Genomic DNA, 25159 nt, shown 5'->3' with positions numbered 1-25159 from the left:
TATGCATACATAGATGGATGGATGTATGTATGTGGATGAAGGATGACGTGACACAGAGGGCCTCTGAGAGGAGAGGAAAATATCATTGCCACGTATGCACTCAATCTATGCTTGAGGCTTCTAAGAGCTCATAAAGATCTTCTCTCTTTCTTTCATTCATTCTCTCTCTCTCTCTCTCTCTCTCCTTCTCTCCTTCTCACTGTCTCTCACAGCATAAACTACCACAACCTCTTAAATATTTCTCTCATGAAAATATTTGGATAAAATTTGGAAAAAAATTCCCATTTCTTACCTCCCAAGCAGGATTATTTGTTTGTCAAGAAATCGGTTCTCCTCTATACACAAGTTCTAAGCTCAGGTACATTTTTTTTTTTTTTGGGAATTTTTTGCTGATTTGTTTTTTTTTACCCTAAAAATTATGTCTTTTCAGGTTTTGTGTTAATTTCTGAAGTTGGTTTGATCACCTCTTTCTCTCTTTATTTTTAAATTTTTTTTTTTCTGTGGTGAATCTGAGTTGTTAGATATTTAAGGGCTAACAATTTTTTTTTAAAAATTTTATTATTTATTATTATTATTGCTATTTGTACCAGCTTTTGAATATTAGCTGACCTGTTTGGCCTCAAGGAAAATTTATTAATTCTCTTACAAAGTCTCATTCTCAGTATTATTTCAGTTTTTTTTTTTTTTTTTTAATTTTAAATTTGATTTTGCTCTTTTTGGTAGGACTCTGTATCAGATTTATCTCTGTTCTGATTTTCATTTTTTAAAAAAACATTTTTTTTTTTGTTGTTGCTGGATTTATAGTGAAAAGTAACTTAGAAATCACCAATAAATTTGGAAACTGAGTAGATATTAGCTACATAGGTCAACCTCGTTGTTTTAATAATTGGCTACAATTTTCTGTGGGATGCATATGATTGGTTGTCTTCTTTTGTATTTGCTATTTGTCAAAAGCAGAACTTTTTTCTGAAATTTGTTTTGGTGTATGACACAATTCTTGGTGATGGATGGTAAAAATATCTGGGCATCCTAATCTGGGAATGGTGAATCACTATATTTTAATTTTTGATTGGTAGCATGTTTTGGCTGGATTGTGGATAATAGCTTTTGATAATCAGAGGCAAAAGGGAATACTTTCAAAGAAGATATATTCTTCGATGGCTGCTTCCAGTGAAAGGTGGATTGACCGTCTTCAGTTCTCCTCATTGTTCTGGCCTCCCCCACCTGATGGTCAACAAAGAAAGGTAACATTTTAATCTTCACTTCTTCTTTTTTTTTTTTTTTTACCTTCCTTAATATTCTTCTCTCAAAATAAAATTTAACCCCAGTGAATTGAATATCAGTTGCACTCTTTCTTGGATTTTGGATTCTAGTAATATATATGTTCTGTTTATGTATGATTTTCTAATGTTTCAATGTTGGGAACAAAGCCTTTAGAACTTTAGCAGTTAAGAAGTGAACATTTTCTATGAATATTCTTTGAAATAAGCAGCAGATATCGTTTTAAGGGTTTTAGATGATGGTGTCAAAGACGTGCGCAGCCTTTGAATTTTATGTATGAATGCAGAAGCTGAGGTGGAGTAATATCATAAATAATGAGGATGAGAAAGTAATATATTTTTACTAAACTGTATAGCTGCAGAAATTTCGTGGGAACTTCTAAATTTTTAAGTTTATAAGTTTAATTGGAAAGTGATTCAATTTTTATTTTTTTAAAGAAAGCAAGCAAATGCTCGCTTTGCAACTGTTACACCAAATCATAGCAGTTGATCTCACTTGCATCTAATAGTTCACATGACTAATAAATTAGAGTCTTTAGATACAAGTGAGATCAATAGCTAATAAAAGGTGTAAGACTTGTTATATATATATATATTTATATTACTTGATATGCCAACTAGTTTGGGATAAAGGTATTGTTGATGGTGATGTTTCATTTTACTTGATTGACTTAAGTTGAAAGACATATGGAAGTATTCAATCTAATAAATTTTCTGGAACTTTTCTGAGTACTTTCTAACTTTGTTTTTCCTCGGAATATTTTCTGCACTTATGCTTCAATCTGTCTAATATTATATTTGTTCTATTGAGGAAAACTGTCCCTGAAATGGGATGATATAATCAATTATTTGTAATCTTCTTTCAGTGAAGTTCCACAAAAGTTTTCCTGATAACCATAATAAGTGGGTAGTTTTTCAGTATTAATTCTAAAAGCATATATTTTATCTTCCATGTAAAAAATTGGATAATTACTCAGTCTGTATCATACTAGTGGGAAAGCATATGAGACATCTTCTGTATTAGAACCTCATCGTAATTTCATTTCCTTGGTTTTTATGACATTATTTCTGCTTTTCCCTAGGATCAAACTGCTGCATATGCTGAGTACTTCATTCAGTTTACATCAGAACAATTTGCTGATGATATTGCTGAGGTATGATAAATGCACCTATATTTACATATAAACCTTGTGAACTGGAAATATATATAAATTATTTTCACGAATTCAATTCTAAATTTTTTGGAGAGCTTTTGGCATGAGAAATCCATTAGTTTTTATCTAATGCCACTCACTGTTCTTTATTATTTTTGACAGTTGATCCGGAACCGTTATCCATCAAAGGAAATTCTTCTCTTTGATGACGTTTTGGGTATTTATGCTTTATCCCATGTTAGTTTAAATTATAGTTGACTGAACGAGATTAATTTTATAATGAATTTATTTCTACTATATGATAATAACTTCTTTATGCATATCCAGCGACATTTGTTCTTCATCATCCAGAGCATGGGCATGCAGTTGTACTTCCAATTATTTCATGTATTATTGATGGTACACTAGTCTATGATAAGACTAGCCCTCCATTTGCTTCTTTCATATCTTTAGTCTGCCCAAAAAGTGAGGTATAATCCCTTGCCTGATATTCTGATTGTCTTTGTATATAATTCAATGTGTTGTGGCTTTCTGTCTTTCAGTTTCATAACTGATTAAGTATAGGATTTATTCAGCCTCAGTATCTGCGAAGAGGTTCTTGATCATTTTTTCATTTCTTTCTTTGTATAATTTTGTAGAATGAATACTCAGAACAATGGGCTCTGGCATGTGGTGAAATTTTGCGTATTTTAACTCATTACAATCGCCCCATATACAAAATGGAAAAGCAATTTGGTGAAACAGAAAGAAGCAGTAGTGGTAGCCGTGCAACGACTAGTGACCCTGTTGATGGGAAATCTGGCCACAATTCTTTGACCCAGCAAGAGAAGAAACCTATAAGGCCCTTGTCCCCCTGGATTACTGATATATTGCTGGCTGCACCAGTAGGCATTAGAAGTGACTATTTTCGGTGGTGAGTAAAATTTAGTAATATATAAATAATAAATTAGTAGCAACTATGTATGTTTTAGCTCTGCTTGCAAATTCTAGGGGTGTCATGGTCCAATTTGGTTCAGTTTGAAGTTTGACCTCAAACTCAATTATATTTCATGGTTCGTAAATTTCAGAATCCTAACTAAAACACCAATTATGGTTTTGTTACCTTTCAAACCATGGTTTATTAATGTTTTCAAGTTTGGTTAGTACATTTTGAATGCCTCATACTTTCAGAAGGTTTTGTCAAATAGCAGTAGGGAAGAAAAATACGTTAAGTGACAGCAATTACATTCTTAAATATAAGTAATTCATTTACAGATTACAAATAAAAAGATCCGGAATCCTCCCAAAGCTACAATGAAACCAACAGAGGAAAGAAAGAAAATACTGACATCAACTCAAAAAGACAAACCCTGTCACTGTGCAAGTGTGACAAGAAATGCCCTTAAAATATCCACAATGAAGCTAAGATGGCTAATCTGTCCTAGAGAAGTTACGGCAGAAGAAAATGCTAAAATTTCTGGAATCATGGCCCAGCCAAAACTGTAAACTCCTGTGAAAAGAGCACAATGGAAAAGATCTTTATTATCCTTTATATTAAGATAGAAAGAGAAAAGTAGAAAAGATTTTGATAGGGACGAAGAGTAGTAGTTAAGAAGAAAAACTATGTTGGGTGGTTAAAGTTGTTAGAATTAGAGAATGAGTTGAAACAGCTGCAGTAGCTTTCTTTTCTTCTGCTTCAACCTTTCTAAAAAGCTCTAGAACCTCTTGTGAAAAAGATAGTTCCGTTAATTATTTATGCATCTACAAAGGTTGAAGCAAAAGAAAAGAAGGCTGTTGGAATAAAGTAAGGTAGTAACTTGAAGGACTCTCCTCCTTTTTTTGTATATTGAAAGTGCAAGTACCTGAGTAGGAGAGAAGGATAATGGCTTGGTTAAAAACTGAACCTTTGAATTATCATCACGCACCTGTCTTAAAGGCTAGCAGGTGCCAATTAAGCTACAAATTTGTAGGCAGTTTTTCTAGTTTGTTTAAAGAAGTATATGGATTGAGCTAAATAATCATCTTTCAAAGTAGTGAAAAAGGAGGCATTTGAACTCATGTGCATTGGGGCTTGCCTGTAATGGAATATAGCGTAAATAAGTTCGAGGGTGTGCACCTTCATATTTTGTCTCAGTAGTATAAATTAGAGCAACTACCTTGTATGGTTATAATCTCTCTTACTTTTATCTTGATAAAATAAAATGCTTACTTGATTTGCTTTTACTCTCTTCCGTTTATCATTGTGTAATGTGTTAAATTATCTTGTTATGCCTTAGGCTTTGAGTAGACTTTTGGTTAAGTCAGTGAATATTGTCATACATTAACAGGTGCAGTGGTGTTATGGGTAAATATGCTGCAGGAGAACTAAAGCCTCCATCAACTGGTATGCTAAATTTTGATGACTTAATATAGAACACTGTTCTTTTTTTTTTTTAATCGCAACATTGTGTGAAAGCAGTGGTAAAGTTGATCCTTTGTGATTGAAAGGTTACGAGTTCAAATTTGAGAAACAACCTTTTTGTAATTATGCAAGGGTAAAGCTATGTATGTACAAGGATTGCCCTCACTCCACCCTTGTTAGTCGGGGTTTAATGGGGAGTAATTTAATATTTTGTGAACAATTATATCAAAATAAGACATTTCTTAAAAAAGTGGAGAATTTGGTGAAGTTGTATGTCTATCTTGTAACACTTAAATCTAGTTCAAGTACTTTTATCCTCAAAAGTCAAAAGGTTTTTATACCCATGAGCTTCAGTATATGTTTACACTTCATATTAGTTGACTATGTGCATAGACTTAGGCATTGCCTTAGTTCATCTTCATGCCTCTCCTCCATCACTACCTCAATCCACCATTTTATCAGTTAATCCAAAATTGATATAAAGAACATATTGGCCTACTTCCCCAACACTGTGGAAGTAGGTTGAGCTTTGCTTTCTCAAATGAAAGTCCCCAAGGAGGTTGCCACTTATGATGTTTAAATGTAGATTCAGAGCATGGCCTACTTGAACTCAAATGCTTTATGTCAAATAATTTGACAAATACTAAAGCTATTGCATCCTGTTAGCCAATATAATAGAACACCAATGAGGAAATATGATAATTGAATACAGCGTAGAAACCAGGAAGCTGTGCCCTACGTGATCAAAGTTAACTTTTTATGTTCCTATTTTTGTTCCTGTGAATCTGTGATCTTTGCACATTTTTGGTTTTTTTTCATTCTTTTTTTATGCTCTTATTGATGGCACCTAACTGTAATTCTTAACACAAATCTTCCATTGTGATTCTAGTCATTGAACATACTCAATGCACTGGCATGCATTCATTTTCTTATTTACATTGAACACCTGTATAATAAATCATTAATGAATTTGATTCAGTAAAGACAAGATTATCATTTTTTATTATGATATTGATGCCTATGTTTATGTTCTTAATATAATAAGGAGGTGAATTTGTTTTTTCTCTTAGCTTCTTCCCGCGGTTCTGGGAAGCATCCTCAACTTGTGCCTTCAACTCCAAGATGGGCTGTTGCCAATGGTGCTGGTGTTATATTAAGTGTTTGTGATGATGAAGTTGCTCGTTATGAAACTGCTACTTTAACAGCAGCTGCTGTCCCTGCACTTTTGCTTCCTCCTCCAACAACAGCTCTTGATGAGCATCTGGTTGCTGGATTGCCAGCTCTAGAGCCATACGCACGCTTATTTCATAGGTTATTTTGAGCGTAATACCTTTCTTGTTATTTAGTTGTTCCTAGAGTTCATCTGCCTGAGACAATGTATGTATCCAACTTTTGTAGATATTATGCAATTGCTACTCCAAGCGCTACACAAAGACTTCTTCTCGGACTTCTAGAAGCACCCCCTTCGTGGGCTCCAGATGCACTTGATGCTGCTGTGCAGCTTGTCGAACTTCTTCGAGCTGCTGAAGATTATGCTTCTGGCATAAGGGTAAGCTGTATAGTTTTGATAGACACAGAATAACTGTGATGCTGGCATTAATGGAAAACCCTAGCATTTTCATTATCATAACTTTCATAAAAAATTTCCAAGTGAATGTTCTGAAATAAAATTAGTAATCACTGAGTGAAAAATGTTGTGCGATGTAATTTAAAACCCAAATCAAATATACATTCAAGAAGAGTTAATATGGTCCTTCTCTCACGTAGTGCATTGGTTTATGTTGATGGTTGAATGTTAGGTCTTTTGCTAGATCTTCTTTCACATTTTATATTTCTCATAGTAGGTGAATCTGCTTGTGTAAGGCTTATGGTTGTAGGTGGAGGAAACGGATCAGTGATTGTTTGTTTCAGCAGTCTTTCCATTCAATATTGGATTTAGCTTAGATTTATAAGCGGTACAGTGAGAGACACTTTTCCACCTTTTTCCTTTATTGCGGTTTGTCATGAATAGGACTATAAAAAGGGTTTCTGTGCCTGATGGTTGTTGTGGAGTCCTTTGCAATAACTTACAAATTGTCCTGTTGAACGGTCGTTGTAAACTGTTTGCCTAGTTAGTATGGAGGCTGAGCTGACTATGTAGAAAAGCACTAGACTTTTTGAACCACCCCTCCCCCCCTCCCCGGGAGTTATACCACTTTTTTAACTGCTTGAGAAGATTTGAAGGAATTTAATAGAGGTTCCTATTTTGTAACTTCTGAACAAATGCAATATACATTCTATATGTGCATTGCAGTGGGATTACTAGCTACAGGATGGCATACTATTGTGCATTTTGATGTTTTCATCTGAAGAAACTTTGTGAAAGATTTAAAACCAATTGACTGATTTTAATGCAGCTTCCTAGAAATTGGATGCATTTGCATTTCTTGCGTGCAATAGGGACTGCAATGTCCATGAGAGCTGGTATAGCCGCTGATGCTGCGGCCGCTTTGCTTTTCCGTGTACTTTCACAACCTGCATTACTTTTTCCTCCTCTTAGGCAAGTTGATGGAGTTGAAGTTCAGCATGAACCTTTGGGTGGTTATATTTCTTCTTACAAAAAGCAGGTGATGTTCATTTTTTTCAGTTACATTCTTTTTTATTCTCATTTTGTAAAGCAGTGTAGATAGATTCCTTCTGTTTACTGATGATCTAAAATATTTGTTGTTGATCAGATAGAAGTTCCTGCAGCTGAAGCCTCTATTGAGGCCACTGCCCAAGGCATTGCATCAATGCTTTGTGCCCATGGTCCAGAGGTTGAATGGAGAATTTGCACCATTTGGGAAGCTGCTTATGGCCTGATTCCTACAAGTTCCTCAGCTGTTGATCTTCCAGAAATTATAGTTGCAACCCCACTACAACCTCCCATGCTGTCATGGAATTTGTACATACCCCTACTTAAGGTCCTGGAATATCTTCCTCGTGGAAGCCCATCAGAAGCATGTCTCATGAAAATATTTGCTGCTACGGTGGAAGCTATTCTTCAGAGGACATTTCCATCTGAGTCCACTCGAGAACAAAACAGGAAAACAAGATACTTCTCTGCTTTTGGTTCTACCTCTAAAAACCTTGCTGTTGCAGAACTTCGTACTATGGTTCATTCACTTTTCTTAGAATCATGTGCATCTGTAGAGCTTGCTTCCCGCCTACTTTTTGTTGTCTTAACTGTCTGCGTCAGTCATGAAGCCCAATTCAGTGGAAGCAAGAAGCCAAGAGGTGAAGATAATTATTCAGCTGAGGAAATCATTGAGGACTTACAAGCAATGTCTGAAAGCCAGAAAGAAACAAAAAATAGAAAGACGAAGAAGCAAGGTCCTGTAGCAGCATTTGATTCTTATGTTCTTGCTGCCGTTTGTGCTCTTGCCTGTGAGCTTCAGTTGTTCCCTTTGGTTTCTCGGGGGAATAACCATTCTGCTTCCAATAATGCGCGAGATATAGCCAAGCCTTATAGAATAAATGGATCTTCCCATGAGTTGCGGAATGGCATAGATTCAGCAGTACGCCATACTCACAGAATTTTAGCAATTTTAGAGGCACTATTTTCATTGAAGCCATCTTCTGTTGGCACCCCATGGAGTTACAGCTCAAATGAGATAGTTGCAGCAGCTATGGTTGCTGCCCATGTTTCTGAGCTATTTAGACGGTCAAAAGCTTGCATGCGTTCTCTGTCTGTTCTGATTCGTTGCAAATGGGACAATGAAATTCACTCCAGGGCGTCATCATTGTATAATCTCATAGATATTCACAGCAAAGCTGTTGCATCTATAGTTAACAAGGCAGAGCCATTAGAAGCAACCTTAATTCATGCACCCATTTGGAAAGGCTCAATTGTTAGCTCTGATAGTAAAAAACGGAATCAGTGTGAAAGCAGTAGCTGCTTTGAGCCTGGGCAAACATCTGTTGCGTCTTTGGAAGATTCAGACCCCTCAAAACCTAACCATAAATATGTGAAAACTCCATGTTCAAATGAAGCATCAAGGTACACCTTGGGTAAAGGTGCCACAGGTTTAGCGTTGGATGCTTCTGATCTAGCCAACTTCCTCACGATGGACAGGCATATAGGACTGAATTGCAATGCACAAATTTTTCTGAGATCCACGCTGGCAGAGAAACAAGAGTTATGTTTCTCTGTAGTTTCACTACTGTGGCACAAGTTGATTGCATCTCCTGAAACTCAACCTTGTGCAGAAAGCACTTCTGCCCAACAGGGCTGGAGACAGGTACAAGTACAAATGTTATACTGCAGCAACTATTATCCTTTTTTCTTTCTGCTAGAACTATACATGTTTTAATCTATAACACAATTTGGGAGGAAAGTTTCCTGGATGGAATGGCTAAGTTCTAGTCAATCATAAAAGTTAGGTTCTGAAAGCTGCAGATGAGGATGAATAGGTGTAACCTTTTTTCACAAGAAAGATGGAAAATATGCTACTTAAATGCTGAAACAGCAACACATGAAGAAAGCAACATACCTTAAAATGAACATTGAAACATATATATTTTGAAAATAACTAATTGCTGTTCTTGTCATGAAAGGTAGATTATAATGCTCAAGCCCGAAAAATCTACATTAAATAGAAAGAAGCAGTATACCAAGACAAATTTACCACTAAGACAAGATATACTGGGTTTAACTTATGAGCGTCAAATGAAACAATGATAGTATATGCTAAAGGTTAGAGGTATCTAGAATCCACATTTTACTATATTTTTGAATGCTACAAATTGGTAAAGATTGAAGGGGAATCATATATGGAGAAAACGGAGCCTCCGCTTCTATTTCAACTTCCCATGTGGAGAGATAGACTTTTTAATCGGAACAGAAAGTATTGAAGGGTTAGTTAAATGAAACAAAGAGATTCCTAATTGAGACACATCAAAAGATAGTTATAGTTATAAATGTATGTATGTGTGCCTAGTGATTGGGTGAATGCTAAAATCTCATTTATATCCCTATTTCCATTGAAAAGATTCATTACTGACCATTTTGTGATTTAATGTGATGCAGTTTGTTGATGCATTATGCAATGTTGTATCAGCCTCACCTACGAAAGCAGCTACAGCAGTTGTTCTTCAGGTTGAAAATTTCATCTTATTATGAAATGGTTGCATAAATTACTCTGGTCACTGACTTGGACACGTATTCTGTCTAGCAAAAACTATTACCATTTCTTATTCAAAAAAAAAAAAACCAAAAAATATTCTTAAACATACTGCCAATTTTTTTAAGAAATATCATTTCTAATACCTGTGAGAATTGGCTTTTAATGTCTATAAAGTTCTAATACCTGGGGTTGTTGCTTGTCAGGCGGATAGAGAATTGCAGCCCTGGATTGCAAAGGATGATGATCTCGGTCAAAAGATGTGGAGAATCAATCAACGGATCGTAAAATTGATAGTAGAACTTATGAGGAATCATGACAGTGCAGAATCATTGGTAATTATGGCAAGTGCATCAGATTTACTACTACGAGCCACAGATGGGATGCTGGTTGATGGAGAAGCTTGCACTTTACCACAGCTGGAGGTAGCATGCTACACCATTTGCTTCTCTATAAATTTTCAAGTTCTTTTCATTTACCAAGTTAAATCAGTTCTGCCTCTCCTACATACACCCATTTGTTGCACTGTGAAGGGAGGATTTGGTATTTCATATATTTTAAGTTTTGTACGTAGGCTTTACTGATATTCATATTTCAATTTTTAATACCAATGGGCAGCTACTGGAAGCAACAGCTAGAGCAGTTCAGCCTGTGCTTCAGTTCGGAGAATCTGGAATGGCAGTGGCAGATGGCCTTTCAAACCTTTTAAAGGTAAAACAAACGTCCCTTATTGGAACTTCTAATATTAGCTGGGTTATGGTGAACGATATATGTTAGATTGTTAGTTAAACATTGCAAATATGATTCTAGATAATGAGAAAACTGCATATTTGAAAGGGCAATCAAGTGCAAAACTAAAGTAATTAATGTGCTTGTTTTTGAGTTGTATAAAATTGTTTGACTGATATACTTGTGAATAAACCACATGCAGTGTCGGCTACCAGCTACTGTTAGATGCCTTTCTCATCCAAGTGCACATGTCCGTGCTCTGAGCATATCAGTTCTTCGTGACATTTTTCATACTGGTTCAATCAGATCTTGTCCTAAACCACCGCGAATAAATGGCAACCATAACCCCTCTTATCAATACTACAATTTAGATGTCATAGACTGGCAAGCTGACACAGAAAAATGCTTGACATGGGAAGCTCACAGCCGACTTTCAAATGGATTGTCTATTAAGTTTCTTGATATTGCTGCCAAAGAATTAGGCTGTTCTATCCATATGCAATGACATGGATCCATGTAGAACCATCTTACCCTCAGCCGGTGACAATTTTTTTACCAGACTTATATATAGTAACGGACGTTATTTGTGCTTTTGGAACTAACGGTTTTGCAAATAAGCAACATCATTCTGATAGTCCTGCAGTCATAATTCCAGTCTGTTTATAGAAAAGCTCATGTTGTATTTTATGCATGTGTTGTACTTATAAACCCTGAGCAAATATTACTCTGCTCTCAATAGAACAGTCTTGTACAGTAACGAAAGACGAGGCTTTAACCACGTCTCTTTTTATCCGTCTCATGTTGTCTTATTCTTATATTGATGTATCTTCTCATGAAATTCAGTTTTAATTATTAGACTGATGTATATTCAGCTGGGTTTTTCTTTTCATCTATATTTTTAGTTGTGATTCTTGTTGGTATTCATCATTTTACCAAATATATGTGTGTTGTTATTTTATCTAATTGTGTAGGATATTATCGAGTGTAAGATACAGTACATTTTGTTTTAAAAAGAAAAACCGCTTGATAAACGAGAATTTCTGGAGCTAAATCAACGAATCCATGAGTTGTTTTATTTCCTTATTTCCTACTATGACTTAACCCATAGGAACGGAAGGTCCTTGCTTCTTCACGACCATTATCAATTATTTGTTCAAACTGAATAGTCCGAGACTTTTGGATATGAGAGAGCACAACATTGATTACAGACATATTATGTGACTTAAGCAATCACATCACCAAAACCCTGCTCTTTCATCAAATCATGTCTATAATTAAGTTACGCGGGCTTTAACCAGTGCTCATAGATATCCTGCATAAAATCTTAGCACCTATATTCATGCCTTCCCAATGGCCACAAACATGGGAACCAACAAACTAGAGCACTTTTTTGCACAAACCAATGCGTCATGGTTGAGTTCTCCAACATGTAACAGTTCCGCTTGCATGTGTAGCTTATTGCTGATTATAGATTGATGATCGAAATTCATAAATGAATGCGGCTGTGTACTTATTTAGGAACATTCTCTTCCTCTACAGTTTTATTTTCAGAAGTCATCTTATTACTTATGCAACATCACTCGGCAGATATGCGTAAAGAACCAAGGATTAAACTGTTGCCTTGAAGAGCACTTTCAAATGCTACAATTTATTATGAATAACACTATTTTAAGATGAACTTATCTCATTTATAAAAAAAAAAAAAGTGCTTACCTTGAAAGATAATAAGAATGATATACCTTTTCTTGTAGGGATGTAAATAGGTTAGGCCGGCTTCTAGGAGCCTACGACTTAGCCTATATTAGGCCAGACTTGGTCTATTACCAATAGTCAAATAGAACAGACATATGCTTTTAAAAAACCTATTTAGAAAATAAACTATAGATTTTTTTGTACATGTTGAAACATTTTCAGTTGTTTTGGTAGACGGAGACGGAATTGTTCGACGCCTATAGACAGGCTTATATCATGTTATTTATTTAAAATAAAATTATTTTAATAATTTTGAATAATAAAGTAATATTATTTTAGTTATTTTTTAATTATGAAATGTTTAATAAGCTTAAAGAGGCTAATAAGTCTGGGTCAAGGCTGTTATTTTTTAAATATGAGTTAGGACAGACTTGTAATTTGAGTCTATATAGGCTAATAGGTCAAGCCAGGCCCAAGTTTTTTTTTTTTTAACATAGGCCTGACTTATTTAAGCCAAAGTCTAGCCTAGCCTATTTATATCCCTATTTTTTTGATTTAATTCAAAATGCATATTATTTTCATTTACCGTGTTTAAAGGTGAATGCACTCTAACTTACTCATTTTAGAAATAAATTTATTTGAGAAGAGTTTTTTTTTTCTTTTTATTTCATGACTAGTTTTGGTTTGGTTGAAAGGAGGACATTAGGCAGAGTTCTGCTTATCACGGGAAAAAGAAAAATAACAAAATAAAATCCATCTTTTGTTCTAGTTCACAAGTTATTATTTTTCTACTTTTCAAAATTCATATTCAGAATATTTTTTTTAATATAAAATATAATCATATTCAAATAGACCCAATGCTTTAAGCAGAGAAAGACCAAAAACCTAGGCCACTAGCTCGAGAATATCTTTGGTATATCAAATGTACCGAATTCAGTACATATTTTTTTCAAATTTGGAAAAAATTTGTAATGTGTCGAGAATCAAAAAATTTAAGAGTGATGAATTTTTTTTTTTTTTTTTTCAAATTTGAATAAATCATGTATCAAATCCAGTACATCTGATGTACCAAAGATATTCTCCACTAATGGACCAAAGGAGCTATAAGACCAAACTAAGGATTATGAAAGTAAACAACGGCATACGTGTCGTCCTATAGGGGTAAAATCGTGAATCCAGTTACACTTTTTTTTATGATTAAGGGTATAAATAAATTAGGTTATGTTAGATTTTGATCTAAATAGGTCAGACTTATATAAAATATTCTCACCTGGTTTATTAACTTGATATAAGCTAAATTATAGGTCTGATAAGATCCATATCAAAAAATAAAAGGTCTGGTCTTGACCTATAAGCTTATTTAAGTTTCGAAGAGTTTAATATCTATCAAGAATTTGAAAAAATAAATGAAATAACTAGTGCATTACCCGTGCGATGCATGGAGGAAAAATATCAAAAAATTTGTTAGCAACTATCGGTGATTAGTCTCTAAAAGAAAGAACGTGTCATATATATATATATATATATATATATATATATATATATATATATATATATATATATATATATGACAAAATTATTTCTGCGGCCGCTGCACATCCAGCAAGCCAGGATACGGTTCCGGATCTTAGGATATGGTTCCGAATCCTGTTTTTTTTTTTTTTTTAAGAAAAGCTATTGAGCTCACTTTTCTGTGTCAGTTACAGATAGCTACTCTCTGCAGCCGCTGCAGAAAAAGTATCCCATATATATATATATATATTATCAATTAAAATAAAATAGGCCAAGCCTAGTAAAAATAGGCTTCTAACCCAAGGTTGACAAAATTTAGTAAAAAAATCAAAAAACGTAAAATCATGATAAAAAAAAAAGGAACGTAACAAAAACGTTTCGATGAAAAAAATGGTAAAAACATTAAATTTAAGTTTTAAAATGAGTTTTTAACTACCTTGCTCTAGCATGTTGTTTAAATGAGTTTATTTTTTTTTAAAACTTGAATATTTTCTCTTTTATTAAGTGCCTGTTGGGTGAAAAATTTTTAGTTTCTCTTCTTATAAAGAGAAACCCACTGAAATATATTTTTATAAAATTTATTATTATAATTTTTTAATAATGAATATAATAAAATGTACACCAGCTTTTTTTGAATCATCATTTTTTTTATATTTATGCTCTTATTATAAATTTTACTCTCTAACTTGATGATTCCTTCCCTCCAAAATATTGAGAATGTCACAAAGAAAAATAATTAATATATTTTACTAATTGTTAAATTTATTTTTTCTTTTAAAATCTTCATCTTTAACATTTTTATCTTTTATTTCTTATTATATTTATATTTATTTAAATAATAGAGGGTTCTAATACGCTATATGATAATTTTAATTAGAAATAAAATTTTCGAAAATTATTTTATCATACAATTTTTTTTTAAGCCTTTTTTTTTTTTGATTTTTTTTTAAGCTTTAACCTTTCCAAGCGGCACACACAACAAAACCCCAGCGAAGACACAGAACGCAGCACACTATATAAAATCTCGATTCGCTCACAAACCCTAGAATTTTAGATCCTCAATCGGCCAACACCAACACCAACACCTTTGGCGGCAGTCGTCACCTTGTAACCACTCCTCGGCGACGAAAATGGTAGGTTTCAATCTCGATTGCGTGTCTTTCTCTCCGATGACTCGAAAGGTGCAATTTCGGGCAAACGTAAATAGTGTTTGTTTTTTATTTTGTTTTGTGAGTGTGGCAGGCTCTGGTGGCAAACGAGGAATTCCAGCACATTCTGCGTGTGCTGAACACGAACGTTGATGGGAAGCAGAAGATAATGTTCGCTCTCACCTCCATCAAGGGTATTGGCAGGAGATTCGCCAACATCGTTTGCAAGAAGGCTGATGTTGACATGAACAAGAGGTTTGTTTGTTTGTTTGTTTGTTCGGTTGAGATGAGCACGTGTCTTTCTTTTTTGTTGTTGAAATGAGGGTTGTTTTTTGTTGTTGGCAGAGCTGGTGAATTGAGTGCTGCTGAGTTGGATAATCTAATGACAGTGGTTGCAAACCCTAGGCAATTCAAGATACCAGATTGGTTTTTGAACAGGAAGAAGGATTACAAGGATGGCAAATACTCTCAGGTTGTGTCTAATGCACTTGATATGAAGTTGAGGGATGACTTGGAGAGACTCAAGAAAATCAGGTCCCTCTTTCACCTCTAATAACTATTTATTCAACTTTTAACTTAATAATATTCTAACTTAAATTGAAGGGTCACTTGTAAAGTGTATTTGATTTGGGTCGGGATGGTAGTTTTGGTACCCATGTGTGCTGATAGCCTGGTAATTATTTGCTCAGATTCAAATAAGCATTTTTTTTGGCAAAATCCAATGATAGCTAGATATTTATCCATAATCATATAGTGAACATGTATGAAGTCTCTTGTTGATGTGTGCTGCATGAGATGCGTGTTTAATCATGCTAAATGATGTAGATTCAGATGCAGAATTGTTGTTGATTTGATATGGTTTTCATGTTTTCACTCGTCAACTTGTTCTTTCCTTGCCTTGATGATGTCATTGTTAGCTTGTGTTGTTCATATATGACATCATAGAAGTAATGATTCTTGTTTACCTGATAGCAATATTTATCTCATTTCAATCTTGATATTAGTTTATGTCTTCGAAAGAAGTCGATTAAAGTAGTTGCTGGCTTCTTCTGATAACTTGTATTTGATTTTTCTGTTAGCCATATAGGTGCGAGATGTCAGTGTAACTGTTGAATATACAAATAGTGCTCTTGGATAATGTGGTCTAAATCATTGTGTTTCGGTTAGAATGACAGCATTGCACTCGATAGGATATTTATGTATCTCTTGTCGAATTTTGTAAATATCAACATACCTGAGGATTTCTGTGGAGAACTTATGAATTTACTGATTAATTAAATTCTTGCTGCTTTAATAACTCTTAAGACTTACATCCTTACTTTTATGCAGAAACCACCGTGGTTTGAGGCACTACTGGGGCCTTCGTGTTCGTGGTCAGCACACAAAGACTACTGGCCGCAGGGGAAAAACTGTTGGTGTCTCTAAGAAGCGTTAAGCTGTTAATGTTTTGGCTTGGATATTAGATATTGTTGAGGAGGCGAATTTGAAGTACATTAGACATGTTTCGCATACCGGCTTTGTGTTGGTTGTTAAATGATGTGACAATTTCAATTTTGTTTGTTATTTGTGTTAAGTTTCCTTTTAGTTGAATGATGTTTGGTATTATTAGTTATAGAGGGAGACCTTAAAAGAGTATTGATGAAATTACGCATTCCCTTTGTTCCTAAAAGGAAAGTACTACTTTTTCAAATAATAATAATATTAATTACAACGATAATAATAACAATAATTACAATAATAATAAACTAGAGATGCGAAAAGTTATAATTTTTTGATGAGTCATTGAACTGTCTTGTGGTTTTGTACAGAGTTTTTGTATCCTGAGGGATTCTATTGGTGCTTGTTTGTAAAAGGTGTTGACGAAAGTTATGTTTGCTCCACTTGTAAATGGTAAAGGGTCATTGCACACCACGTTTAATGGTGATAAATGGATTAAATTATTTCGGAGTTGTTCTTTAGGACGCAACCCATTTCTATCATGCATCTTTGGTGACAAGTTTTCACACTTCTTTGTATGCCTACGTTGTGTTGGGCAGAAACAGCAAGCAACTAAAATGGAGCTTTCCGGTTAATCTGCTTAATATATGTTCACATTGGTGGAAAACGATTGAGAGAGTTACTCAAGTTTCTCGTATGGTTGTTGGCACGAAGATTCGAAGACGTTAATTAGAGAAAATGAACGGGAAGGTGGGTGGTGATTTGGGGGAATCCTCTTATTTTTATTTCTCGAATCAAGTGATCATTTGCAAGCCATTAGGATTGGTTTAATGGTAAGAGATTTGGATAGTTTGTATTAGATTATGTGTTTAATTCTCACTAATGTAACCAAAAAAAAATATTTGACTTGCTTTTTCTTATTCATTTTTCACATATTTTTCAATAAAATTGCGTTGCACGAGTCATTAAATTGTCAAGATTTCTGCCAAAACCAATATACCTTAAAAACATTGTAAATAACTCTTATTTATTTCTCAAGAAATGTCAATCCTTCTATCAGAGAGAACATTACCCATGCTAGTGGGTTTAAGGTTGCTGACTCTCTTGATAGATACCTAGGTGCGATGTTGTATCACAGAAGAGGCAAGAGAAGAAACTATTCTCATGTCCTTACCCGTGTCAAGACTAGGCTATCTAATTGGAAACGCCAACTACTCTCCTTTGCTGGTAGATTAACTTCGGCAAATTCTGTTCTCAGCTCCATCCCTGTGTACCATATGCAGCATGGAGTCCTTCCTATCTCAGTGTGCAATGAGATTGAATAGATCCAGCGTTCCTTTGTTTAGGGTGACACCAAGGATACGAAGCGGGTTCATCTTCTTTCTTGGGATAAGTTATGTAAATCGAGGAATGTGGGAGGGTTGGCCATCCATAACCTCAAGGTCCATAATGATGCCTTCCTGTACAAAGTGGCCTGAAAGATCATTAACCAGAGTGAGACTCTCTGGGTCTAAGTCTTGAACGGTAAGTATAACAGGAATGTAGATCTGCGAAGAAACATCAAGGTGCAAAGCTATGATTCCACCCTTTGGAAAGGAATTGGGCGCATTTGGAAGGAGTTTCTTGATACTCTCCAATGGGATATAGGGAATGGAAGGGAGGTATCTTTCTGGCAGGATCAGTGGACTCTTCTTAATAGACTTCTCCTGGAGCTTACCACAACTGACCAAAGATGTTATGATGTTAACCTCAAAGTGTTTGACATGGTTGATGTTTTGGCGCTTTGATATCTTAGTCTAGTGTTTACCTTCAGACGTGATTCAAGTCATTCGTGCCACCCTCCCTTCTTCGGTTGAGAGATGAGCAGACCGGCTCGTGTGGAAGGATAATGCTTCTCATAACCACATGATTAGTTCTGCTTATCATAAGCTTATGAATTTTGAGTCCCTTATCCCTGATCAAGTTTGGAATCTCATATGGAAGTGGAGAGGCGCAATGGCTTAGCAACTTCATATGGATGATCTATCATGGTCGACTCCTAACTAGAGAGCATACTACAAAATGGGGTGGCTCTCCTTATTGCTTTGCCTGCACTAATAAAGTGGAAGATATTATCCATATTCTCCGTGATTGCAAGCACTTGCTCTCGATTTGGAATGCTTGGTTTGCAGGATCTATCCCTAACAACTTTCTATCCATGCCTCTGGATGTGTGGATTCGCAGAAATATGAACAAAGATTGGCGCCACCAGCAAATTTTGGATTGGAGAGACATCTTTATTACTACAACGTGGTTCCTGTGGCATTGGAGAAATAATGAAGTCCATGATCCTTATTTTTCTAGACGAAATAATTCTTTAATCCTAATCTCTACTTATATAGGAGAAGTCAGAACCAGTTTATCCAGACAGGAGCAAATGCATATCACTAGCACAGAAGGAGTGCAGGTGAGATGGGCTGCCCCTCCCTATGGCTGGTGGAAAATGAACATTGATGCTGCTGTAAAGCACAACCCAAAGTCAGCTTCTTGTGGGGGAGTAATTAGGGATAATAATGGCAACTGGATCTTGGGCTTCATGTACAAGATTGGGATCTGTTCCCCCTCTGTTGCAGAACTCTGGGCAAGGGTCTACAGGTGACTTGGAGTAGAGGAGCTCATCAGCTCATAGTGGAAAGTGACTGCTTGATGGCAATCCAGGCTATTGCCAAGAATAGTGTGAACTGCTTAAACCATCAAATTGTGAATAGTATTAAGCACTGGTGTAACAAGAATTGGCAGGTTGCCTTTGTGCATGTCAAGAGGGATGAGAATGCTTGTGCTGATTGGCTTGCCAACAAAGCCTTGAGTTGTAGGGAAGAGTTTGTGACTCTTACTAATGCTCCTATAGAGTTGGGTCCTCTTTTGGACTCAGACATTTCTTCCTTGTAATTTGTTTCTTGGACTTAAGCCCCGCCTTTGTACTAAAAAAAAAAAAAAAAAAAAAAAACACATTGTTTTGTAAATAAGGTAATGTGTTAAATTTTATGGTCCAAGCAGCTAGCTGTTTGCTTTATTTTGTCAGCACGAAAAATTCATCAATAAGTGCACACCATCAAAGCACAGATTATAATAACGTATCGAGAATAAATATATTCTGATCATGAAAATTTTGCATGGAACCTTGACCTAAAAGGAAATAAATAACCTCTGGGATCCAAAACAAGAAATCAAATTTGAAGAATTACAAAATGAGGTTGAAATAATCAGAACCAATGAGGTAGTTATAATTTCAAATAATAAAATACTTTCCTAGAATCACCTATCTTGGTATTATGCAAATAAAACCACCATAATGAGTGAAGGCTATGAAACTATCGGCTTTCAGTTTTGTTGGTGGGGAGAGATAGAGAGTGACCCCAACGCTCTTTTCCACCAGGTTTTGATGAGGCATTGCCATACCATATCATTCCAACCACAGCTATTATCATCCCTACAATCACATGAAGATTGAGACCATCCCTCCCAAAGAAAAAGAACCCCAACATTAATACAAGTATTGTCTTCATATGACCTAGCACTTGAAATGAAACAGCAGTAAATCTCCCAATGCAGATAAATTGGCTGAGGTTGGTCCCAACCGCAATAGTGCATGATAGAAATATGAACATCTGCCAAGGCCAACACAAAAGATGAGAACCTTAGTGAAGGCAAATATCAACGCACATAACACAACCATATATAACAGTTCATACTTGAATCCTTATGATCACATTGATAGGCATGGTAAAATACTTAGAATGTCCACTGCCAAGTGTGTTGTTCAATTTGCATTCCATTATCAATTTTGTTCTATAACTTTTGTTTCATTTTCTTCATTAAATCATCAAATTGAAGCTAAATATACACCCTTGTATATATACATTGAAGTTAAATTAATCATTTAGCATGCAGAGAGAAAATGTAGGAAAGTCATAGCCTTCATGTTCAACTAAAAAGACAATAGATAATGAAAATTGAAACTTAATGAGGAGGCACCATAGACTAAATTTAAAGAAGAATTGGCAATAGTAGTAATTAAAAAAAATTCCACGTGTGGGAGTTAAAAACTTTTAGTAACATAAAACAAATGTATTTGAGACAAATCAAGCACACTGATAAGCAGACACTGATAAGCAGATTATATATCTAAAGCGAGACACACCTAAATAACGGAGTCATGTATAAACATACAGGCATGCAAACAAGACCACATATATCATATGCACAATTATCTAGATACATTTTTTTGTTGAAATCAATATTGATATAACACATCAACCCATCCATTATAACTAGTAAATTAATTGAATCTACAAATGCAAGCACTCATTTTCTCAGAAAAAAAATTGTCCAGTATCTATACATTGAATTTAATAGCATTGATATCTTTTCATGATCGAGCACTTACCAAAGAGCCTGCGTTATAAGCATATCTGTCAACTCTGTTGTCTGTCAACCAATAGTCTAGAAAAGGGCCTACTAACAGTAGTGATGCAGCCTGTGCAGGTGCTGTATGTCCCAAAAGGTTGAAAGAACTTAGTGAATACTTCCGTTGAAGATAATGAACATACTGCACATAAAAAGTTTTGAAAACCCATTAGTATTGAATTGAACAAACAAATCAGAAAAAGAAATAAAATAATTCAGATTGAGACACCTTATAGTAAATAACAGAACAGGAGTGTTGATAGCAGGCTGAAACATGAATAGCTTTCATAATAACATAATTTTTATGAAGAGCATTCATGTGATATGTCAGCATATTATGTGACACTATATTAAGACAACAGAAATGATATTGCAAATGTTTGTCTGATTCCATAACTCTTTGTAATGTTGTGTATGCAGCTGTTTGTGCTTGCATGAATCAATATATGATTTAATTATGCATTTAAGTTTGTACAGATGCAGTATGTCACATGTAGTGGAATGTCACACTTACATATTGTTGCAGCGAAGTGCTCCATACTGCTATTAAGGCAGCAATGAAACCTTTTGCATTAACACTCACATCAGTTACAGTGCAAACACCAACACCCAAAAGAACAACACCTATGCTCAGTTTTGTGTCTCTTGAATACCGCATCTTGTCCAAAACAACTTCCAATAGGCAGGATACAGGGATCATACTCAACTTAGCAATCTGAAAATGGTCAAAAAGTAAGTTTAACTTCTGGAGGCATTAATGAACTAATATAAAAAATTCAGCCCAACTCACTTGATAGAATCCAACTGAGTTCCACATTAGACTGACATTCATTCCAACAATGGAGAAGTTAGCGAAGAAAACAAATTTTAGAAGTTCAGGCAAGGGTAAATGAGATGGCTGGATGTATCCCAGCATTCTTAGTATGACAGTCATCAAAGTTGTAGTAGCAAAATGTAGACCTGTTAATGTTGTAGCTGCAGGAAATATAGGCAAATCATCATATTTAAAAGAAGATAAGAAATTACTATTAAACCATGATGATAGATTAACTGGCACAAGACAAAGTAGATCAATAACAGAAATATCATTTGGAAATTGGAAAAGGTATTTACCAAAACTGAAGCCATAAGTGGCCATCAAAGCTTTGTTTACAATGATAACTCCAACAGAAGTGACAACATTGAACATCCATGCAGCTGCATCGACTGCAGCCTTCTTCTCTGCCTTGCTAGCCGGAGCCATATTCTTTTTTTTTATTTTTCACAACTTAACACAGATCTCTTCTAACTAGCCTCCATAACATTCCATCCACGTTCAAATGATGTGAAGAAGTCAACCCTTTAAAGTAAACAAAGAAGCCTGGTAAAGTGGAAGTTCATGAAACTTCCATATTAGAAATAAAAAGAATACATATGGAAAATGTGACCCTAAATCACTATGATTGAACAATGAATATATCTAAAAAAATTGTAAAAAGAATAAGGTGAAGTAAGGAATAAGGATAAGCCTCCACCAAAATCACACCATAATTTCATTAAAAACAGGCCCACATGGTATGGTCTTCAATTCAACCCATCATGATAATTCTGACATATTTGATCATTCCCAAGCTATAAGAAATTATTTTATTCAAAATTAGGAACAGGTCAGCGAGAAATCAATGCACACAACGTATAACATGAAAAACATCACGAACTGTCACTGAATAAAATAGATCTTGCATCGAAAGTGATATAGAAGTACATTTCTATTACAATCATAAATGGTAATAGCCCCTAAAGTGATTCACTCATTTTCTGGGTGGATACCAAAACAAACGCAATCTCGAAGACAGTACCCGTTTGAATGCAATGCCAATTCCAATCATAATTTGGATTTACAGGGTGATGGTTGTCAAAATCAAAACTCCTGAGTTCAATAGAATGTCATATCAGCTGAAACCAATTCAAATAAATCGAACTACAATCCATCGCCAAAGAAATCCATAAGATTTGACAATGCAAACCAACTCTTAGCTCTATGAAAAAAAAATTAAATTTTTTTTCCACTCTTGTTCTTCAAATCCATCACAAACAGATCCAAAAAGGGGAATCAGATCCAAAAGGGTAGCGTTGAAAATTATTAAAAAAAGAAAAGAAAAAGAGATCAAACATGGGTAAGCTAGTATTCACCAAGATTCCTTTTTTTTTTCCCCTTCAAATGAGAAACAGATAAGATTCAATTAATCAATTAAACTTTTTTTGAACCTTTTGAAGGAATGAGAATGTGATTCAAAATGGGTTGATAGAGAAAAGAAAAAGAATCAAACGGTGAGTGGAGGTGGCATTGTACCTTGGAGTGTAAGGAAACGTGGGAAACTGGAACAAGGAAAGAGGGGGTTTTGCGGTTTGAGATTGAAGTAGGAGTGGCACGCGCTAAGCACCCAACAACAGAACCACAAGCATGTTAAGGTTAATAAGTTTCAGAAACCATCTTTTTCTGATTCATTCAGAATCCTCGTTAGTTTTGATATGGCCCAACGTCCACGTTCTCCATAGGCTTTGGAACAAACAACACAAGTGTAATGTGTTCTCTTTGTTTTTATTTATTTTGTTTCTTTTCCCTCAAATAATCACAATTATATTAAGGAAAATATTTTTCTTATGTTGTAGAGATAAAATTATAAATGGGACCCATATAAGAAAAAAGAGTTGTGGGATCCAATACTTTTGTGTGTGTAGAAAAGTTGTTTATATCATGTAAAATGAGATAAAAATAACCCTTATATTAAACGATAGTATAGCATGTAGAAGTAGAACGATGAAATCAAATCAATTTTCAGCGTAGAATATTTTATATTGTATCGCACGTTATTGAAAGATTAGCATATAAGATAATGATATTTCTTTAACAATATCACATTATACAAATGAATGAATTAGATTTTGATTTTAATAAGATTTTTTACATTTATTATACAACTATATATTCTCGTATTATTTAAAAGTATTTTTATTTGAAAAGAAATAATAACATATTTGGGATGAGTATAAAATCTCCGCCCTAAATAGGATTGTCTCCGATACAAAATTTATCAAAAGTATAAGAGTAAATAAAAAAAAAACAAAGAAATGCAATGATGTTAATAAAAAAAGTAAAACTTAATATAATTTTCTCAATCAGTATTTTGATGTAACTTGATATTCTACTAAGTAGCAGCTCTTCACATATCTATACTAGCCCTCTATGCATTAGCATCTTCTTGTTCTTACTCTTGGGTTTGATCAATAGGTTAAAAATTATCTTCTTCATCTGATATCAGAGCTATGCATATATGATTATAAGACCCATAATTTTTATTATTTATTAAAATAATTTGGAATTTGCATATACAACCTAAAGTTCACGATAAAATTTCGTTTGAAATTTTTTGCTGTTGATCTAGAAAACCTTGGAGATTTTTTTCTTTGTGATGAGAGCTTTCTAACCATATATCATATGCATGTTTTCATTGAGTATTCCAAGAAAATTTTGAATCCAAATTTCTGAGTTTAATTACATGAATATTTAGAAAATTTCTCAAATTATTTCCTATAACGAAGGTATTTCGTTCATAAATGTATTGTTATAAATCATAGAGTTCATATTATGAAAGTTTTAATCTTTCTTTAAATCGATCTCGTTTCATTGATGTAAAACAAAATTGGTTTGTGGGTTTTTGTTCCCCTATTATTTTTCCACTATTTTATGTTATTTTTAAGGATTTTATAAGAGTTATGTTGTAGGAAAAATGATTGTGTAATGTTATAGAGATTCGTTTTGCGTGTCGTAGTTTTTTTCTTCAAAAAGTGTGGGCCCACAAAATGTTGTGTGTGTAGAAATCTTTGTTGTGTTATGTTAAATGACAAATGCAAACCCCTATTTTTAATACAAAAATCGCACTTTTTTGTGCCAAGAAAAATCGCACTATTTGAAAAATTATTTTTTAAACTTTCAAAAGCTCTCAAAAATCTGCTATTTTTTAGATGGATTAGATTATAATCTTGTTGGATTGTTGTTTCTGGGTTATTTTGTGATGAAAATCGCTAAAAAATATGTTATTTTTGAGTTTTGACGAAGCTCTTATGGAGGAACCTGGTTTTGAGCGAGTCAACCCGCCAAATGAAGAAGAAGCATGACAATAGAGAAATCTCAAGAAATCCTAAAGATTAAGATAAGATTGTGAAAGAGACATTCCATTTATACTTCTAACTAAAAAGT

The 25159-nt window shown here is 34.5% G+C and overlaps 4 protein-coding genes across 4 annotated transcripts; 3 read left to right on the top strand and 1 right to left on the bottom strand.

Moving 5' to 3' along the window:
- The first annotated feature begins 195 nt into the window (after positions 1-195).
- On the top strand, positions 196-11545 carry LOC133290971 (protein GIGANTEA). The gene is made up of 15 exons (XM_061489130.1): positions 196-358; positions 1077-1244; positions 2363-2434; positions 2597-2651; positions 2762-2904; positions 3073-3347; positions 4741-4796; positions 5885-6125; positions 6213-6363; positions 7211-7420; positions 7529-9073; positions 9862-9930; positions 10162-10380; positions 10574-10666; positions 10887-11545. Exons 2-15 carry the CDS (start codon positions 1158-1160, stop codon positions 11187-11189), a joined length of 3519 nt encoding a protein of 1172 aa, XP_061345114.1. The 5' UTR covers positions 196-358; positions 1077-1157; the 3' UTR covers positions 11190-11545.
- Positions 11546-14884: 3339 nt separating this feature from the next.
- LOC133291041 (small ribosomal subunit protein uS13z/uS13y/uS13x) lies at positions 14885-16691 on the top strand. The gene is made up of 4 exons (XM_061489220.1): positions 14885-15021; positions 15131-15291; positions 15382-15570; positions 16366-16691. Exons 1-4 carry the CDS (start codon positions 15019-15021, stop codon positions 16469-16471), a joined length of 459 nt encoding a protein of 152 aa, XP_061345204.1. The 5' UTR covers positions 14885-15018; the 3' UTR covers positions 16472-16691.
- A 1192-nt stretch (positions 16692-17883) lies between these two features.
- LOC133290985 (uncharacterized) lies at positions 17884-19401 on the top strand. Its single transcript, XM_061489145.1, has 4 exons — positions 17884-17915; positions 18011-18134; positions 18437-18990; positions 19086-19401. The coding sequence occupies exons 1-4, from the start codon at positions 17884-17886 to the stop codon at positions 19399-19401; spliced, it is 1026 nt and encodes a 341-aa protein (XP_061345129.1).
- Positions 19402-19711: 310 nt separating this feature from the next.
- Positions 19712-23309, bottom strand: LOC133291040 (UDP-rhamnose/UDP-galactose transporter 6-like). Its single transcript, XM_061489219.1, has 6 exons — positions 23252-23309; positions 22033-22279; positions 21710-21894; positions 21434-21634; positions 20900-21061; positions 19712-20120 (listed from the first exon to the last, which is right to left on the bottom strand). The coding sequence occupies exons 2-6, from the start codon at positions 22160-22162 to the stop codon at positions 19824-19826; spliced, it is 975 nt and encodes a 324-aa protein (XP_061345203.1). The 5' UTR covers positions 22163-22279; positions 23252-23309; the 3' UTR covers positions 19712-19823.
- Between the last annotated feature and the right edge of the window lie 1850 nt (positions 23310-25159).

This window comes from Gastrolobium bilobum, unplaced genomic scaffold (assembly GCF_033153095.1).
Source record: "Gastrolobium bilobum isolate Gb01-03AN ecotype WA unplaced genomic scaffold, APGP_CSIRO_Gbil_v1 utg8260, whole genome shotgun sequence".
Lineage (NCBI taxonomy): Eukaryota > Viridiplantae > Streptophyta > Magnoliopsida > Fabales > Fabaceae > Gastrolobium > Gastrolobium bilobum.
This window is presented reverse-complemented; position numbering and strand designations above follow the sequence as displayed.

Coding starts and splice junctions, on each gene's coding strand:
- LOC133290971 (XM_061489130.1), top strand. CDS start 1,158: ATGGCTGCTTCCAGTGAAAGGTGGATTGACCGTCTTCAGTTCTCCTCA. Junction 6,126..6,212: donor TACGCACGCTTATTTCATAG/GTTATTTTGAGC, acceptor CAACTTTTGTAG/ATATTATGCAATTGCTACTC. Junction 10,381..10,573: donor GCACTTTACCACAGCTGGAG/GTAGCATGCTAC, acceptor ACCAATGGGCAG/CTACTGGAAGCAACAGCTAG.
- LOC133291041 (XM_061489220.1), top strand. Junction 15,292..15,381: donor GATGTTGACATGAACAAGAG/GTTTGTTTGTTT, acceptor TGTTGTTGGCAG/AGCTGGTGAATTGAGTGCTG. Junction 15,571..16,365: donor GAGAGACTCAAGAAAATCAG/GTCCCTCTTTCA, acceptor ACTTTTATGCAG/AAACCACCGTGGTTTGAGGC.
- LOC133290985 (XM_061489145.1), top strand. CDS start 17,884: ATGTGGGAGGGTTGGCCATCCATAACCTCAAG. Junction 17,916..18,010: donor TGGCCATCCATAACCTCAAG/GTCCATAATGAT, acceptor TAAGTATAACAG/GAATGTAGATCTGCGAAGAA. Junction 18,991..19,085: donor GCTGTAAAGCACAACCCAAA/GTCAGCTTCTTG, acceptor CCTCTGTTGCAG/AACTCTGGGCAAGGGTCTAC.
- LOC133291040 (XM_061489219.1), bottom strand. CDS start 22,162: ATGGCTCCGGCTAGCAAGGCAGAGAAGAAGGCTGCAGTCGATGCAGCT. Junction 21,895..22,032: donor CACTTATGGCTTCAGTTTTG/GTAAATACCTTT, acceptor TATTTCCTGCAG/CTACAACATTAACAGGTCTA. Junction 21,635..21,709: donor ACTCAGTTGGATTCTATCAA/GTGAGTTGGGCT, acceptor GACCATTTTCAG/ATTGCTAAGTTGAGTATGAT.